General features: G+C 44.0%; 1 protein-coding gene across 1 annotated transcript in view; it reads left to right on the forward strand.

The window, feature by feature from the left end:
• LOC126424766 (esterase FE4-like) overlaps positions 1-17217 on the forward strand; it is a 189915-nt gene that overhangs the window by 63138 nt on the left and 109560 nt on the right. The window contains exon 3 of the mRNA XM_050087517.1: positions 657-816. Within this exon, the coding sequence (XP_049943474.1) occupies positions 657-816 (160 nt within the window). The remainder of the gene's footprint in view (positions 1-656; positions 817-17217) is intronic.

A 17217-nucleotide genomic window follows, 5' to 3' on the forward strand; every position in this document is an offset into this window, starting at 1 on the left:
CATTTCAGTTTAAGTACAGCTGTTAAGACTAGGCAAGCTTCATTACTTTTAAAAACTGGCTGCAACCCGTATTTCTTGCAAAGTGAAGCCTCGCTTCTTAATCAGCGTCTGTGACGAGGCGCACCGAGTGCCTTGCCACGGTCCGGGCGGCTGCCCCCGTCTGAGGTTCGAGTCCTCCCTCGGGCATGGATGTCCAAAAAATGGTTCAAATTGCTCTGAGCACTATGGGACTTAATATCTATGGCCATCAGTCCCGTACAACTTAGAACTACCTAAACCTAACTAACCTAAGGACAAAAAAATGGTTCAAATGGCTCTGAGCACTATGGGACTCAACTGCTGAGGTCATTAGTCCCCTAGAACTTAGAACTAGTTAAACCTAACTAACCTAAGGACATCACAAACATCCATGCCCGAGGCAGGATTCTAACCTGCGACCGTAGCGGTCACGCGGTTCCAGACTGAAGCGCCTAGAACCGCACGGCCACACCGGCCGGCGGCATGGGTGTGTCTGTTGTCCTTAGCGTAAGTTATTTTAAGTTAGATTAGGTAGTGTGTAGGCTTAGAGACCGATAACCTCAGCAGTTTGATCCCTTAAGAATTCACACACATTTGAACATTTTCGTACCGAGTGCAGTGAGGTGATTTGCCCGCAGCTGCCGTCTGAGGGCCCTGGCGACCTCTTGCCGGTGATGGTCCACATCCACGGCGGCGGCCTGGTCGGGGGCTCCGGCAACATGGATTTTGGCAGACCGGACTTCCTCATCCGCTACGGCGTAGTCTTCGTCTCCCTCAACTACCGCCTCGGAGTCCTCGGTGAGTACATAATTACCGTATCAGTCACGTTACGCTGACCAGTCAGTTTTGGGTATAAAAGAGAACCAGGGTTGTATGTACAGTTAGTCGCATCGATCCAGTTAGAACTGATTTTAACTGTCTATAATTACAGTGCTTCACCGCAAAATTTTCATCAGTTCTCTGTCTCTAGGTGGTCATCATTGTGGGGTCCTGCTCACTCGTCTCTTATGGCGTACTGCTTTCCCGGACAGCTATACAACAATTCATGCAAATCACATTAATGGTTTTTATTGCAATAAAGTAGATTGACAATAGTTAACCTTGATCTTGTTCTGTACATAGTTCCGCGTAGTCAGCGCGTACACAACTTTCCCACTAGAGCGCGCCCCGCTAAGCACAACAGCGCAGGCGCAGCGCTCGTCTGTCTCCGCACTACGAGATGGCTATGCCTTAGAAATGAACCAAATTTTGCTTCCGCCGATCCGCGTAATAATATGTAATGCAGCCAATGAGATTGCTGCTAACGTAGAAACTTTTCTCCTCGCGGATCACAATCGCGCAGTGATACATGAACGCGCGAGGTATATTAACGAGTGTACAGACCTCCGATTAGTCAGTCTACATTTGTCTGCACTAGTCTGTACCAATCTGCATTTGTCTGCACCAGTCTGTACCAGTCTGCATTAGTCTGTACCAGTCTGTACGAGTTCTACATTTGTCTGTACTAATCTATAGTCAAGTTTCAGCCTGCGCCTAATAAGATTACCATATTCCTGTACATAGCCATGAAGATAAATATATAGACACATTTGTCAAGTATCAGAGATATATGTGAGAATAAGATTAACGTACCAATACCCAAGGAACTTCAGATTGTCAATTGTAAATAGCATCCAGAACCAAGTTAAGTAGTTTTTATGCTTGTTATTATTTTAATAAATGTGTGTGAAAATTAATCCAGTTCTGTTTAAAGTTAGTCACCGTCAATCTGCTACTTTAAGCGTGCAAGTGGCATTTCTATCGTCTGACCTAACGGCAGAAGATAAACGCGCCACGATCAGACCACGAGACATATTGCTGACACTCGCCTACTTCGTTAGAGCGACAAGTCAAATAATCTGATGGTGTGTACCGAAGGTCTTACAGTACGCACACCACAGATCTACAATATCGTGTCATATGCTATTGGCGATATGCAAATAATCAATGTCTTTCGCTGCATAGAATGTCCATGCAAGTAATGGATACAGATCACAAGTAAAAGCTCTTCTAGTGCTGTCTTCTAGTCGGGGTCCACAAGTGTCCGTCTTCTAGGGCCGAGGCTGGCAGGAGCGTCACTTATATTCTCTTCGGTTAGAGGCCCCTGTCGTGGTGCGCTCCTGGTCAGCGTACTACCGGCTGACGTTGTCTCACTGCCTTCTCTGCTATTGCGTTCTTTATCTTCGTGCCGGCGCTTGTCGTTACCCCGGAACAATCATAGTACGGAATCGATGAAAACTGACATGAGTTTGCGATGAAAGAGTATTAAAGTGAAGGCCGAAGTGGTCGTGCGGTTCTAGGCGCTGCAGTCTGGAACCGCGAGACCGCTAAGGTCGCAGGTTCGAATCCTGCCTCGGGCATGGATGTGTGTGATGTCCTTAGGTTAGTTAGGTTTAACTAGTTCTAAGTTCTAGGGGACTAATGACCTCAGCAGTTGAGTCCCATAGTGCTCAGAGCCATTTGAACCATTTTTAGAATTAAAGTCAGTGTACACTACTGGCCATTAAAATTGCTACACCAAGAAGAAATACAGATGACAAACAGGTATTAACTGGACAAATATGTTATACTAGAACTGACATGTGATTACATTTTCACGCAATTTGGGTGCATAGATCCTGAGAAATCAGTAACCAGAGCAACCACCTCTGGCCGTAATAACGGCCCTGATACGCATGGGCATTGAGTCAAACAGAGCTTGGACAGCGTGTACAGGTACAGCTGCCCATGCAGCTTCAACACGATACCACAGTTCATCAAGAGTAGTGACTGGCGTATTGTGACGAGCCAGTTGCTCAGTCACCATTCACCAGACGTTTTCAGTTGGTGACAGATCTGGAGAATGTGCTGGCCAGGGCAGCAGTCGAACATATTCTGTATCCAGAAAGGCCTGTACAGGACCTGCAACATGCGGTCGTGCATTATCCTGCTGAAATGAAGGGTTTCGCAGGCATCGAATGAAGGGTACAGCCACGGGTCGTAACACATCTGAAATGTAACGTCCACTGTTCAAAGTACCGTCAATGCGAACAATAGGTGATCGAGACGTTTAATCAATGGCACCCCTTACCATCACGCCGGGTGATACGCCAGTATGGCGATGACGAATACACGATTCCAATGTGCGTTCACCACGGTGTCGCCGAACACGGATGCGACCATCATGATGCTGTAAACAGAACCTGGATTCATCCGGAAAAATGACGTTTTGCCATTCGTGCACCCAGGTTCGTCGTTGTGTACACCATCGCAGGCGCTCCTGTCTGTGATGCAGCGTCAAGGGTAACCGCAGCCATGGTCTCCGAGCTGATAGTCCATGCTGCTGCAAACGTCGTCGAACTGTTCGTGGTGATGGTTGTTGTTTTGCAATCGTCCCCGTCTGTTGACTCAGGGATCGAGACGTGGCTGCACGATCCGTTACAGCCATGCGGATAAGATGCCTGTCATCTCGACTGCTAGTGATACGAGGCCGTTGGGATCCAGCACGGCGTTCAGTTTTACGCTCCTGAACCCACCGATTCCATAACCTGCTAAGAGTCATGGGATCATGAACGCGAACAGCAATGTCGCGATACGATAAACCGCAATCGCAATAGGCTAAAATCCGACCTTTATCAAAGTCGGAAACGTGATGGTACGCATTTCTCCTCCTTACACGAGGCATCACAACAACGTTTCACCAGGCAATACTTGTCAACTGCTGTTTGTGTATGAGAAATCGGTTGGAAACTTTCCTCATGTCAGCACGTTGTAGGTGTCTCCACCGTCACCAACCTTGTGTAAATACTCTGAAAAGCTAATCATTTGCATATCACAGCATCTTCTTCCTGTCGGTTAAATTTCGCGTGTGTAGCACGTCATCTTCGTGTTGTAGCAATTTTAATGCCCAGTAGTCTATGTACGAGGGGCGCTCAACAAATAATGTAACACATTATTTTTCTGGGCCAGTTTCGGCTCAGAAAACGCGGAATTTGTTGTGGGACATCGTGGAACATTCCGCTTCGGCACCTACAGTTTCATGAAGCTTTGATATGTGGAGTCTGTAACGGAGGTGCGTTCCAAGCCGAGAGCCGTCAGAGAGTCTCTTTTGGCAGAAAACGCAGATACTCATACGCGCTTGCAGAATGTCTACGGAGGCCTGGCAAAGAACAAAAGCACAATGAGTCGTTGGGCGAGGCGTCTGCCATCATCGCAATAAAGTCCCGCAAACTTGTGCCATCTCCTGTGTGCCGACCAGCCGCACACAGCTGTGACCCCTGCAGAGATGGAGCGTGCGGACACTCTCATTAAAAGTGATCGACGGACCACAATCAAACACCTCGCTGATCAACTGGTCGTCTTTGTTGGCAGTCCTGACAGACTCGTCCAGTTCAGGTACTCAAAGGTGTGCGACCGCCGGATTCCTCGTCGTCTAATAGAACACCATAAAGAGCAACGGAGCACCATCTGTGCAGACCTGCTTTGCGTTACGAAACTGATCGTGACAATTTTTGTCGAACATCGTTACAGGTGACGAAACGGAAACGGAAATCCGTGGAGTGGCACCATACATGTATCATGCGAAGAAAAATTTCAAAGCCGCGCCCTCAGCCGGAAAAGTCATTACAGCGGTCTTCCGAAGAGGATATTCTGTTCGATGTCCTCCATCGTGATGCAACAATCGACTCTGACGTGTGTTGCGCTGCCCTCAGGAAACTGAAGAAGCGACTTCACCGTGCTTGTCGCCTCAAAAATGCGAACCAAATTCTTCTCCACGCAAATGACGCAAGGCCTCGCGCGTGTCTGTGCACCATGTGCACCATCGATGAGCTCACAAAACTTTATTGGACTGTTCTCCCTTATCCATCCTAGACTCCGGATCTCGCACTTTCGACCCCCCCCCCCCCCCCAATCTGCTTGGGCCGATTAAAGATGCACTGTCCGCCCCCGTTAGCTGAGCGGAATGCCACGCCAAAGGGCCCGGGTTCGATTCCCGGCTGGGACACGAGATGTTTCTTCGCTCAGGGACTGGGTGTTGGGCCGAGCGGTTCTAGGAGCTACAGTCTGGAACCACGCGACCGCTACGGCCGCATGTTCGAATCCTGCCTCGGGCATGGATGTGTGTGATGTCCTTAGGTTAGTTAGGTTTAAGTAGTTCTAAGTTCTAGGGGACTGATTACCTCAGAAGTGCTCAGAGCCATTTGAACCGTTTGAATTTGACTGGGTGTTGTGTTGTCCTCATCATCATTTCATCCCCATTTCCGACGTGCAAGTCGCCCAATGTGGCGTCGAATGCAATAAGTACTTGCCCTCGGAGGCCGAACTTCCCCGCATGGGGGACTCCCGGCCCACAGTACCGTACGCTCATTTCCATTTTTTCCAAGCATGCAGTTAGCGGACGTTACTGATGCTAGTTCCGACGTCGAGCAGTAGAGTCGTACCATACGGGCATACAGGACCTCCCACTAAGGCGGTCGCACTGAACGCAGATTATGTTAAAAATAGGATTTTGTAGCGAACAGTGTGCAGTGGGGAATTATACGGTGTTTTGGAATCCTGAATAAAACCGACCAGCTTTCAAAAAAAATGTGTCGAATTACTTATTTAACGCCCCTCGCAGTAGTTTCCATGTATTTATTTATTTCACCTGATCACCGCTTTTAAAATGATTCAAATGGCTCTGAGCACTATGGGACTTAACATCTGTGGTCATCAGTCCCCTAGAACTTAGAACTACTTAAACCTAACTAACCTAAGGACATCACACACATCCATGCCCGAGGCAGGATTCGAACTTGCGACCGTAGCGGTCACGCGGTTCCAGACTGAAGCGCCTAGAACCGCACGGCCACACCGGCCGGCCCGCTTTTAAATGCGCAGTATTTTTACATCATGGATGCTTTAAGAAAGAAAATAATTTTAATATGGAAATGAGCGTATGGCATCGTTGACCGGGAGGCGCCTATTCGGGAAAGTTGGCCATCAAGTGCAAGTCTTACTTCATTCGACGCCACGTTGGGCGACTCGCCCGCCGGTAATGAGGATGAAATGATGATGAAGACAACACGACAGCCAGTCTGCGAGTGGAGAAAATCTCCAATCCGGACGGTAATGGAATCCGGGCCCAATGCGTGGGAGGCAAGCACGTTACCACCCAGCTAAGGAGGCGGACATAATTTTAATGTGATACATAGTAAAAACATCTTCTTCCTTCCGCTTTCACTTCCTGTGTTAGGCCAGTTGTGTTCGTCTGTTGTTCTCTTCTTCTTCTCGGCCTCCCTTGATACAACGTGGTGCATGAGTGGTTGCGCGGACTGCCAAAAGAATTTGTTTTTCCGAAGGAATTTATGCACTTTGTAAGCGCTGGAGGACTTGCATTGAGCGTGGGGGAGATTATTTTGAAAAGTGATATAGCTCTGTACCTCTTCTGCACAATAAATAATATTTTAAAAAATATTTAAGGTTTTCGTTTGACTCACCCTCGTATGTATGGGGGCACTCAGCAAGTGATGTAACAGACAATTTTTCTGGGCCAGTTTCGGCTCAGAAAACGCATTCAGATATATCTCATTTCTATTCCTTGTTTTTGTTTCTCTTGTTTCTCATTTAATGTCCATGATTCACTTCCATATAATAGGGCTGGCAATCCGAGTATTTAATAAAATTTCTGAAATGTTTCTTCCGTGTTTCCTGCTTTGAAGTTCTATTAACTGTTTAAAGATATTTCCAAATCTATCCAATTTTAAATGCGTAATGCGATGAACAGAGAAAACTAATGTAAAATAAAATTATAAAGAATGTAGCAACCAGTCGCGGAAACATAATTTATTTATCTTGTTGCAAATCGATTTCGACTGATAGCAGTCATCATTGGTGCATTTTTCTAACCGATACATGCCATAAGTGGAATTACTGTCCTAGGAAGATATCTATCGTGGCAGATTTCTTTCATGATAGAAATCTGCCAAGGACAGTACTTCTACTTATGGCATGTACTGGTTAGAAAAATGTACCGATGACGACTGATATCATTCGAAATCGATTTGAAACAAGATAAATAAATTATGTTTCCGCGAATGATTGTTACATTCTTTATAATTTTATATTCCACGTTCGTTTCACAGAAAGGTAACCATATGGGGCCCAACTTTCATAATGTAAAATAACTCCCACATGATGATGATCTTAAACTGAATTTTACAAGAGAAGCTGATTTGCACAAATGAATTCATGAACTAAATAAAATAAGTACGGAGTATAGTATTATCTTCTTCATATTCATAGAATATTTCAGATCGAAAACAATTGTAATCTTCTACATTTTCAATTTCTTTCATTAACTGCTATCTTCGTCCTCAGTGAATATTTTACACAAAATGCCATTGACTTTGATTTATTAGGTGATTTTTTTAAATTTATTTATTTAGTTCATAAATTTCTTTATGTAAATAACTAACTCTTGTAAAATTCAGTGTAGGGTCAACAGCATATACGACTGATTTTAGCTTTACCGAATTGCTTACTTGTACCCCAGTGTTTATCCTAGAATTACGTCTGGGATCTACATCGTCAGTGTGAATATTCAACAGTTTAGAGGTAAACTACAGCCTTGTTTCATCCCCTTAATTTTTTTTGTATGGATTCTGTACATATGTCTTCTATATCTAAGATTACTAATGTTTCTTTACACAGAATTCTGGTAGCTGATATAAGCTGAATGGGAACCTCTGTATTCCGATATTCTCCTTAACTTTGACTAAAAACATTATCGAACGTGTTCTAAAAATATGTAAATACAGTATGTGTCTCTTTTGTAAGCTCTTTCCACTTTTCAATAAGCTCTCGTAAAGTAAAAAGTACATCCGACGTTGATCGTTCCTTTGTCAGTATAACCAGTTCTTCCACCAGTAAACATTCCGCTATTGCTTTTAGTCTAGTGTTTAAAATTTTTGGATAAAGTTTATATATTTGGTCAGGGAAGGTTATATCTCTGTAATTTTCAAGTTATATTTTTATCGTATCTTAAATAACAACATTACTTTTGCTTCTGTCGAATTGCATGGTACATTTGTTTTTTTTTTTTTTTTCAAATCCTCTAAATTTATTTAACACTTCATTAATTCCATTTAACGTTTTACTTTTCCATTTTTTGTGATTTTCAAAGCTGCTGTGACTTCTTTTACTACACGATAATGATATAATTAAAAATGTTAAAGAAACAAATTTAAATTTATCTAATGCCATTTGGAGTAGTAGCATTTACTAACAACTTATAGCAGTGATACTAGCGACCTTACATACTACTATCAATAACAATGCTAACAATTGTTAGAGTAGAAGCTACTTAACGTATTAATAGGTGCACAAAAGTGGGATTTTATGACATAGTGATATGATTGATGAGAGAGTCAAATTCTTCGGGAAACGAGAAAGGCCTGGTAGAAATGAAGAGTACTTAGTTGCAATGGAGTAAGTATAGAACGAAGACAGACGTTGGACGAGATATGTCGTTAATTGTCTTATGAAGTTGGAACTTTTATTCAGTTCTGTGATATACTGAGGGAGGTCATCCTAGAGAAAGGACATAGAGAAGGCGGTGATTGATTGAGTGGGACAGAAAGGATTTTGCTCTGATAATGACGAATGTCTCTGCTGTGTTTCTCAGACAAGAGCGATAAAGCCGAGAAAAATATGAGGAACTGCGTACGTTGATAAGATCGTATCCGATACAGCGACGTGTGAATAGTGGAAATTAACGCCAGGCCAGCGTATAACAGGGTTTTCCTGCCAATCGCTAGCAGTCGCCATAAACATTAGGCTGTTTTATTAGTTTCTTACAGGCTTTCTTTCTCCCCGCACATCCCTCATAACACTCGCCACTACGTGACTGCGTCGGCGTTAGGGCCTCCCTAAAATAACTTTTTTTTCTGAAAGTTCGCTTTCTTATTGCAGGGGTAACGAAGATTCTCACTCTTTGGATATATAAAGTTTGCGATCCAGTGGCTACAGCAAACCATATTAGCCACAAAAAAGGAGGGTACTCTATAATTTCATAAAACAGTCTGTTATTACATAAACTGCAGCATAATACACTGACAGGAAAAAAGTCGCAACACAAAAAAATAATTCATATAGAGCAATAAAATATTAGTAATACATTTTTTAGGTAATATAAGTGATTAGTATTTCAAGATCACAGGTTGACGTAATGGCGAATGGGACTTGCTGGTACATTAATAAACGGCGTAGCCTCGAGAATATCGAATGCAAGCATACAAACATGTGTGCACTGTGTTGTACATGTGCTGGATATAAGTTTGTGGACTGGAGTTCGATGCGTGTTGCACTTGGTCAGCCAATATAGACTGGATTAACGCTGGTTGTGGATGACGCTGGAATTGTCGTCCGATGATGTCTCATATGTCTTCGATTCGACACAGATCGGGTGATCGAGTAGGCCAACGCAACATGTCGACACCCTGTGGAGCATGTTGGGTTACAAGGGTGGTATGTGGATGAGCATTATCCTGTTGAAACGATGATGATGATGATGTTTGGTTTGTGGGGCGCTCAACTGCGTGGTTATCAGCGCCCATACAAATTCCCAACCTTTCCTCAGTCCAATCTCACCACTTTAGTGATGATAAAATGACGACAATACAAACACCCAGTCATCTCGAGGCAGGTGAAAATCCCTGACCCCGCCGGGAATCGAACCCGGGACCCCGTGCTCAGGAAGCGAGAATGTGACCGCGAGACCACGAGCTGCGGACTCATCCTGTTGAAGTGTGTATGTGTTCTGATATTATGGGTGCTCCATAGCAACGTTATCAGCTCCCTGACACATCTTAAACGCAAAAAAATGTGAATAAATTCACTAAAATTGATGTGCACAGAGAGAATGAGACCTACAAAACGACTTTCGACCAGTCATCTCCACCTCACTCGCATTCACTCACAAAGTTACTCTGTCTCATTCGCCTTAAGACAATGAGAAAAGACTGAAAGGTGCTACAACAGGGAGTAAAGCAGAAAGATGAACTAAAACAATGGTACAGGGAAACGTCATCGGCTGATCACGTACAAAAACCATGGGTGAGCCAGTCACATTGTTAACATATTAAGAGCACCTCCCTAACATTTTTGGAAACAAGTTGGACAAATCACAAAGAGTCTTACCACATTCGATTGAACATCACTTAAAAAAGAGGGCCTATCAGCCAGCAAAAATGCTGCTGCCCTCTGGTCCTAAAATAAAAGACGGTCTAGTAAGATGAGGCACGCATTGATCCGTACGTCACATTCAACACACATGGGAGAGTCTTCGCGGAAGCAAGAAGCCATGCATCAGCGGACTGTGGCCCATGCAGAGACGAGTGTGGGGGCCCTCATACCATCTTCGTAGCAGAAAGGAAGTCCACGGCATAGCGGGCTTTACCAGACGCAGCTTGTTACATGTCACTTCCGGCCACTCGTTTTCTCATCGATACATGACTCTGTACCTCAACAGCGAGGAGATAGGATGTAGGGGGATAACACACTGAAATAACTGAGGATCCCTACACACCTCGTTGGCTGCTACATCCATCCTCTCGTTCCCTACAATACCCATGTACCCTGGTACCCAGCAGAAAGTCAGTTCCTTCCCCAGCGGTTGTAGTTAGAGGAAGGCATCCGGCACATTCTGTGTTACTTTATCTGCTGGGTACAGGTGTTCTAGAGAGTGAAGGCCACTAAGAGAATCAGAACAGACAAGGAAGTAAGTACTTGAAGCACATCTTATCTTCTCCAGTGCTCTCAAGATCACACGCAATTCCACGTCATTACCATTAAAGTCTCGAGCCAGTCGGACCTTGTGGACATGGTCAGGGAACGCAACAGAGCAACCGACGGAATGTCCCTGCTTCAGCCCATCCTTAATCATAGCTGTAGAGTTGTGATGCTGAGTTAAAACTTCATAAAATAACGTATTAAAATACATACAGGAGTTGAATCTTCCTTGTACTGCACTAAATCTAAAATTACTCAGGGCTTCTGTAGTAATCTTGGTGGCAGGTGGTTAAAACTGTAGACTTGGGGTTGGACTTGCTCTTCACCAAGTAGTAGTAGTGGTAGTAAGTAGTTGTAGTAGTAGTAGCAGTAGCTTCATTAATCCGTAGATCTCTTTTTACAAGGATATAGGACATGTCTAAGTATTTACAAATTTAGATCAATTTAAAATAAGCTAATTCGTATACACATGTATACACAGACTTCTAGTTAGAGACAATCGTTAGATTTACTCTTGGTATACAATACCTTTTTTTTACAAATTAAATAACGTAATGCCACATTGCTCACTCATATCTCACTATCAGTCACTGCACACACTATACACACATTGTTTCATAACACTTCAATCGCTACACACAGACACACACACACACACACACACACACACACACACACACACTGGTGATCTCTGGGCCATTTTCTGTACCTCAACTTTCCATTTGCTATCCCGAAAACCTGAGTCAGCATCCCTCCACAATGATTGAGATGTTGAGCTCAGAAAGAGGAAGAGATGTTAGTACTGTGCTATGCGTAGCTTGGGGGTAAGTATTTCTAGAAAGGAGAAAAAAAGGAAAAAAACATAAAATGAAGGTGTTATGTGGAATGTTGGATATTTTATAATCATTATTACTATTATTTATTTGTATAACATTTTTATCAAACCCCTACCTTGTTTTAGCTAAGTAATTCGTCAATGTATAAAATATATTGCATAACAGGTACATTTTAGCTACGTTTTTAAATAAGTGTATTTTTGCAATTTCTTTAATCTCTTTTGGTAATTTATTGTACAGTTTTATCCCTTGATATAAAATGTTGTTTTGAGTTTTATGTTTATTTTTTCTTTGCAAATGTAAGTTGATTCTATCTCTTGTTGCATGGTCATGGACAGAGCTGTTTGTGCAGTAATTACCAATGTTATCTTTTATGTGTACAACTGACTGGTAAATGTATTCACATGGAGCAGTTAAAATCCTCAGTGTTGTGAACAGATCCTTACAATGAGCTCGACTAGTATTTTTGGTTATTATTCTTATGGTTCTTTTCTGGAGTTTGAAAATTGCGTTCATATTTTGTGCATTTGTTCCCCAAAAAAGAATTCCATAGCTAAGAACTGAGTGTACATACGAATAATATGTAACTAAAAGACATTGCATGTTACACACTGATGATAGGATTCTAAGAGCATAACATGCTGATGAGATTTTGTTTGCAAGTACCTTTGTGTGTTCACACCACTTTAACTAAGAATCAATATTCATTCCTGGAAATTTCGCATTTGTTACACAGTCTATAGAGATGCCGCATCCATTTAACTTTCTCATTTTTCCTCTTCAAAGTGAAATTCATAGCATTAGTTATCTTTATGTTCACTGTCACTCTATTACTTACTGGCCAATCATAAACTTTCTTGAGAGCTTCATTTGCTTTCTCGGCAAGGAGTTCTCTTGTTTTCTCAGTGACTATAATATTGCTGTCATCAGCGAAGAGGATTTTTTCACCATGAGTAACACTACTCGGAAAGTCATTGATGTATATCAGGGACAGTATTGGTCCTAATATGCTACCTTATGGAACCCCTATATTAATGTATTTTGGTTCTGATAAGTGTTTTACTAAATTCTTAGATCTATTTGAAGTATGTGCTATCTCTACTCTTTGTACCCTATCTGATCGAAACCAGTCGTTAGCTACCCATAGTGACTCCAGCAAACGCCACTCGCTGATACCAAACGGCCTTGTTGCTCACGGACGATTGGACAAAAGTTGTTTCAGAGGTGGGCAAGCAACAGTAAGGACTGCAGGTGAATTTGGAGGAACTTACATGCCTGACGCACCATGAGAAGTTGTCATCGGATTGTAAGTGGCAGTTGACCAGCCTCAGCACAGAGCCTGGATAAGGGGCTGCCCCTGGCTGTGGCCAGGCTAAATCCCCTCATGGTAGGCAGCGTCCATGACCTTCAGATAAGACGATCTCCCTGCCCTCTAAAGACTGTTGCATCTCAACAGCCATTCATGCCATCACCACGCAGCACACACTGAGACTGGGGCTTTTTATGGAGAGTTTTACTGTCCTCCCAATGAGGACTGTCAGGCCAACATCCCCATCCCCAGTGACACACAATGTTCCACTGCTGCATCGCACAGTGGTCTCTGAAGCATGCCCAGAGCTTACAAGGACGTAGGATTAGCAGCATTTACCAGTCCCCAGAAGTATGGGGTCACCTAGCCTGTATGCAGCAAACAAATGCTGAGCGCCTGAGGACGTCCTCTTGGAAAACACCCTCCTGAATTCTGCTCGTGGTTGGCAGCACAAAAGGTCGAGTCAAAAGATTCACACGCACATTTATGGTCAGCGTGCATGAAATAACCGTGAGACTGATCCTGCTGTCATGCAAAGTCGCGCACCAACCGTATCTCCAGGTCTACTTCCAGTATGTCTTGAATGCAGACAAGATGGCTGCAGGCTCTCAACTGGCCTCCTTCTACCCAACACACGGCCGTCACTGGCACCGAGGCAGAACCAGCTTTCATCAGGAAACACAACATACCTCCACTCTGACCCAGTATGTACTCTCGCTCAACAAGATTGAAGTTGCAAATGGCGGTGGTTTGGGCTAAACGGAATGCACGCTACGGGGCGTCTGGCTCGGATCTGTCCTTGAAGTAACCGATACGTAACAGTTCGTTGTGTGACTGCGGTGCCAACTGCTGCTCCAGTTGCTGCTGCAGATGCCGTACGATGCACCAGGGCCGTACACCAAACACGATGGTCATCCCTCTCGGTAGTACCACGTGGCTGTGCAGGGACCAGTCGTCTTGAGGCGGTACATTCCCGAGACCACCGCTTTCAGCATTCATGCACGGTGGCTACATTTCTGCCAAGTCTTAAGGGACGTCCAGCTTCTCATAGTCCTGTTACACGACCTCGTTCAAACTCAGTGAGATGGTAATAATGGCGTCTTTGTCACGTTCTTCACTAACATCAGCTCACTACTTCCAGTCTCAAAGGTAATTAACGCTAACGACAGTTACAGCGTGTACTTAAAACAAACCTGATTTTCAGCCTCATAACGACGCTACTAGCGCCACTCTCATGCGACTAGAGTGAAATTTGAGTTGACATCATCTTTCAGATGTAGAAACACGGCTACCAATTTTAATTTGTGTCGCAGACCTGCTTCTTAGTGATGCGATCTTAGTGTACATCACAGATGTACCTGAAGATACGTACGCATTATGAACTGTTTATATGAAATTATGTTTAAACTACATCTGCTTTATAATTTCACTCTTTATCTGTAATGGGTCACTATATCAGCAGACTCGGCTGTATACTTCCGGAGCCGATACATGCTGTACTGCGCCAATTAATCGCATTATTCAGCACTGCCTCCCTGACTTGCAAAACGTCCTAATCTGCTTTATCTAACGGTACAACCTAAAAGCATCATGAAATTATCTCATATTGTGACATGTTTACTTTGTTTTAACTGCATTTATAAACGTAACACTGCAATGGATCGTTAAAGCAGATTTGTTTTATCAGCTGTTAGATATCCGAGTGTCATATCACTGAATCAGCGTAAGGAACTCGTAAGCAAATAGATACAATGTACAGACATTCTGTTCTCCACACCTCCTGTGCACTGCTTCTTCGCTGTGATGTTGTCTAAAATTATGTTTCAATCGAATGAGTTAATAGTCTGCAGAACAAAAGACTGTTTCATCAGTTCGTTTCTTCACAGGCGTCAAGTTTACATTATACGTAGGGCAATTCAGTGAGTGTACTAAAGGTACATACAAACAAAACCACATTCGCACACAGTAGGCTTCATAACTTTTTGTCTGGTAGATATACAGTGTTGTGGGTTGGCAGGAGAGCCAACACCGGTCTACTAGAGGAAGCCGAAAGGCACGCGTTTTAGCTCACGCAGGCTGGCGTGAGTTATTATTTACAATATCAATAGTAACTGAACATGGCGCCTTGCTAGGTCGTAGCAAATGACGTAGCTGAAGGCTATGCTAACTATCGTCTCGGCAAATGAGAGCGTATTTTGTCAGTGAACCATCGCTAGCAAAGTCGGTTGTACAACTGGGGCGAGTGCTAGGGAGTCTCTAGACTAGACCTGCCGTGTGGCGGCGCTCGGTCTGCAATCACTGATAGTGGCGACACGCGGGTCCGACGTATACTAACGGACCGCGGCCGATTTAAAGGCTACCACCTAGCAAGTGTGGTGTCTGGCGGTGAAACCACATACTGTACGTCGAAAATATACGATACTGACTTTATTCCTGGCGTTTGAGGGACGGCAGCGGAGTAGCCAAGTATGGTGGCTGCTTGAATTAAGAACTGCAAACAACAGACGTGCATTCGACGAGTCAGTTGTAAGCAGGAGGTGTTAAATATAGGACGTGCGGCCTTAGGCGCAGTCCGCACAGAAATGACGTGGCGCGAGAAATATGGCATACTAACTGAGCACCCACCCTTGGCCCGATACATATTTATCCAGACCTTCGATTAGCCCATCTCTCCCTTCTCCAGCTCTGTATTGTTCTCCTCCCTCTCTCTGCCACCTCCACCATCATCTTGTCCATGTTCTCCTCGTCCCTCTCTCCCTCATTCACAGTCAATTTCCTCCTTCGCTATTTCCCTGTCCACCTCCTCCCCCCCCTCTTCCTGTTCAGCTCTTCCTCTTACCTCTCTCTCTCTCTCCATCTTCTCCTGCCCCTCTCTCTTTCCATCTGCTTCTTCCCCTCTCTCAGTCCATCTGCACCTCTCCTCTCTCATTCCTTCTTCTCCTCTCCACTCTGCCCATCTGCTCCTCCAGCCTCTTTCCGTCCATCTGCTCCTCCCCCTCCCTCTGCCCACCTCTGCCACCGCCACTTTCCTTCCCTCTCCTGCCACCCGTCTCTCTCTCTCTCTCTCTCTCTCTCTCTCTCTCCATCTATTCTCTATTTTTCTCTTTCCACTTCCCCTAACCCTCACTCTTAGTCCATCTCCACCTCTCCTATCCTCCTGTCCACATCCTCCTCCTGTTTTCTCTGTCTGTCTCCTCTCCCCCCATTTCCATATCCTCCACTCACCCTTCCCTGTCCACATCCTCCTCTACCTTCTCTCTCCACACTATCACACTCATCCCAACAGGATCTTGCTGATTCAAATTGATCCAGATGTTTCGAAGTAGTTTTTACGTTGTTCATTCAGGAAAATAAAAATTATGGTGCCCTTTTGTTGAAAGATAACAAAAGTAATTGGTCAATAAACGCTACAAACAATATGGAAAATGTAACATAGAGTGTGGTGCGTTGTAGCTGCTTGTGGTCAAACATAAAAATATGTCACGTAACTGTACCTGGCGATGTGATGCTGTTGCTCAGTCTAGTTACATGAAAACGAAAGAAAAGAGGAAGCACACGTTTCTGATATGTATGGGAATTGGATATACGTCCTACTCTCCTTCGCCCCGCGACCCTCTCTATTCATCTCCTCCTACCCTCTCTTTGTCAATCTCCTGCTTCTTCCCCCCCCCTCTCTGTCTGTCACCTCCTCCCCTCCTTGTGCCCAGTTTCACCTCCCTCCTCTGTCTCCAACTCCTATGGCCCCTCTTCCTGTCCATCTCCCCCTTTCCAAAATGGTTCAAATGGTTCTGAACACTATTGGACTTAACATCTTAGGTCATCAGTCCCCTAGAGCTTAGAACTACTTAAACCTAACTAACCTAAGGACATCGCACACATCCATGCCCGAGGCAGGATTCGAACCTGCGACCGTAGCAGTCGCACGGTCCCCCCTTTCCACTCCCTATGTCAACTTCTCCAACTCCTCTTACCGTCTCCTCCCCCTCTCAATTTGAGCCTTATTTATTATTACCACAAAATTCAGATTATATAGTAGTACTCTAATCATTATCCGACAAGCAAGAAATACAAAGTTTCTATTTTCTGCGAAAAACGTCAGTGAAGAAGAAAATAAAACAGTGCACTGTTGAGTATCCGAATTATGTTTTAAAAATACATATAATGAGAAAGAATACATATGGTGGAAACAATTTGTCTTATGGTTCAAATGCGACGCTATCGTAGTTAAAACTAGCTGTGGCAAAGGAAATAAAACCATACATTTTC

Source organism: Schistocerca serialis, chromosome 10, assembly GCF_023864345.2.
Source record: "Schistocerca serialis cubense isolate TAMUIC-IGC-003099 chromosome 10, iqSchSeri2.2, whole genome shotgun sequence".
NCBI classification, from domain to species: domain Eukaryota; kingdom Metazoa; phylum Arthropoda; class Insecta; order Orthoptera; family Acrididae; genus Schistocerca; species Schistocerca serialis.